At 30.6% G+C, this 2176-nt stretch overlaps 1 protein-coding gene across 1 annotated transcript; it reads right to left on the reverse strand.

The window, feature by feature from the left end:
- Window positions 1–576: 576 nt before the first annotated feature.
- Window positions 577–1813, reverse strand: LOC130736187 (NAC domain-containing protein 83-like). The gene is made up of 3 exons (XM_057588032.1): window positions 1621–1813; window positions 1022–1281; window positions 577–717 (listed from the first exon to the last, which is right to left on the reverse strand). Exons 1-3 carry the CDS (start codon window positions 1811–1813, stop codon window positions 577–579), a joined length of 594 nt encoding a protein of 197 aa, XP_057444015.1.
- Between the last annotated feature and the right edge of the window lie 363 nt (window positions 1814–2176).

Below are 2176 nucleotides of genomic sequence, written 5' to 3' on the forward strand. Positions count from 1 at the left end.
AAATATATATGCTATATTTTATTTTACTTTAATTTATTATATTTATTTCAAAATTTGCAATTTGATTTATCTCTAAATTATACCACTTCCTGTTTACAAAAGTTTTGAAATGGAGGTAGTAAAAACATTTGTACCAAAAACAAATAGCTAATAATAACATCAAAAAGTATAATACATTTATACTTCTTGCGCACTACACGTATGTTGCACTAGTTTACTTATAGTTTTATATAAAACGCTTTTTCAGAAAAAAAAATGTAAAATTTATTATATTCTAAATATATAATACTTTTTTAAAAAATATGCATTACTTATTAATATTGCCATGTTTGACAAACTATGTTTAAGTGAGTGTTGGACAAACATGTATTTTAGGCATAGTAGCTCTCTCAAACCTTTTTTGCTTTAGAGGGTTGTGATTCCATTGTAATTTGAAAATTTAATATTATGTATCGTAAAAAGACATTTATTACACTAAACAATAACAAAAGATGACACCGAAAAAGAGCACATGAACAATATTTTTTTAAGGAGATTCGTTGCCCTTACTTAAGGAATGGTCATTAGGGAAGATTCTTAGAAACTGTCACCCTCAGCATAGAAATCAATGACTTCAATGCTACTAGCATTGGAGTTTTCCTCATTACACCCTCTTGCATTATTCACCTTCTTTGCATCCTTATTCTTTAAGATGCGGTAAATAGCCAAATTTATCATCTGCATTTTGAGTAAGAAACTTTAGTGACTAATGATGAATAGGACATAAAGAAACAACTAAGATAATGACATATCTACCTACACACCAACCATTCTCATGATAATTTAAAACACATTACTCTAAATATCTGCTCAACTGTCGTTAATTAAAATAGGCAATTTAAGAATTCAAGTTAGGTCTAATTGTACTCCAAAATATATGTTACAGGTGATGATTTCTCTACCCTTTATAAAGATTCATTTGGTTGTGTCTCTAATTAATGTGGAAATATAACTGTTAGTAAGACACTATTTTATTCTTTACCTTAGATGGGTTAGCAATTAACGCAAGACGGAACTCATGCATCACCCATTTAGTCCTCCTAGCATAGGCTCCTTGCACTTCCCAAAAATTCAGGGTGTTCCTCTTCCCAATCACCTGATTGTTTTGGGGGATAGGAATATCTTTGCTTTTTTCCATAACTCTCCATTGGCCACGCCCAACAACTCTTATGTCAATGTTCTCAAGATTACGACCCATGGTGTTGTAGAAGAAGCACTTCCGTTCATTGAAAATATTTTCATCTACAAACATAAATTAAATCCAAAACACCATCTTGGTTCAATTTCCACTTGAAATTAAACAACACATAAAACATTCATGGGACTTGGAAATTTTGATTTTCTTTCTTGTGATATGACACAATGCCTATTCTATGTAGAACAAGGGCCCTAAAAGATTAAAGGGCTCATGCAATAGTAAAAAAGATTGTTCCATTTCTAATTTATTAGAGCCCATTTGATTTTCAATCAATAAAAGAGATTATTTAAAAGAGAGTGTTAAAGTGAGAGTTGATAACACTTCTTGACTCATGGAATAGTGAAAAAGGAGATATTTCATTTTAAAAAAATCATTTCACCAACCTCCTCCTGGAAGGCCCCAAGGCTCAGTTTGAAACACATCAAAATCTAGGATGATGTGAAAAGGAAGAGGTTGAGCAAAGACCCTCCTCTTCATGTAAAAATCCACAAGAACCTCATCAGTAGGATCAAACTTATACCCAGGCAGAAACCTAACACTCCCATCATCATCAACATAAGTTATGAGGTCCTCCATGTCCTCAAGGATATTGATGTTACCCCAAGTGAAGAAGCGGCCGTCTGAACTCTTTGGGTGAATAGCTTTTGTAAAGTCATGTGGTTTGGACATCAACTTATAGTATATTCTTTAGCAATTATTGTATATTCTTTAGAAAAAACAATTATTGTATATTAATGTGCCAAATAAAGATGTCCAATAATAGTGAAAATAATTTTATTATATCTCTTAAATACTATAACAATTCCTTAAAATTATAGTATTTTGAAAATTCAAAAAATGTCTTCAGGTTGATTATTGATTATAATGTACTAAAGAAAAAGTCAAATTTAATTTCTTTAGAAACTATTGTATATTCTTTAGAAAATAATTATTGTATAT

This window comes from Lotus japonicus, chromosome 2 (assembly GCF_012489685.1).
Source record: "Lotus japonicus ecotype B-129 chromosome 2, LjGifu_v1.2".
Classification (NCBI taxonomy): Eukaryota; Viridiplantae; Streptophyta; class Magnoliopsida; order Fabales; family Fabaceae; genus Lotus; species Lotus japonicus.

What these genes read in the sequence shown, in the direction of transcription:
- LOC130736187 (XM_057588032.1), bottom strand. Translation starts at nt 1,813, where the DNA reads ATGGAGGACCTCATAACTTATGTTGATGATGATGGGAGTGTTAGGTTT. An exon ending in TTGGGGCCTTCCAGGAGGAG is followed by an intron (nt 1,282 to 1,620) that starts GTTGGTGAAATG and finishes TTATGTTTGTAG; the next exon opens with ATGAAAATATTTTCAATGAA. An exon ending in TAATTGCTAACCCATCTAAG is followed by an intron (nt 718 to 1,021) that starts GTAAAGAATAAA and finishes CTCAAAATGCAG; the next exon opens with ATGATAAATTTGGCTATTTA.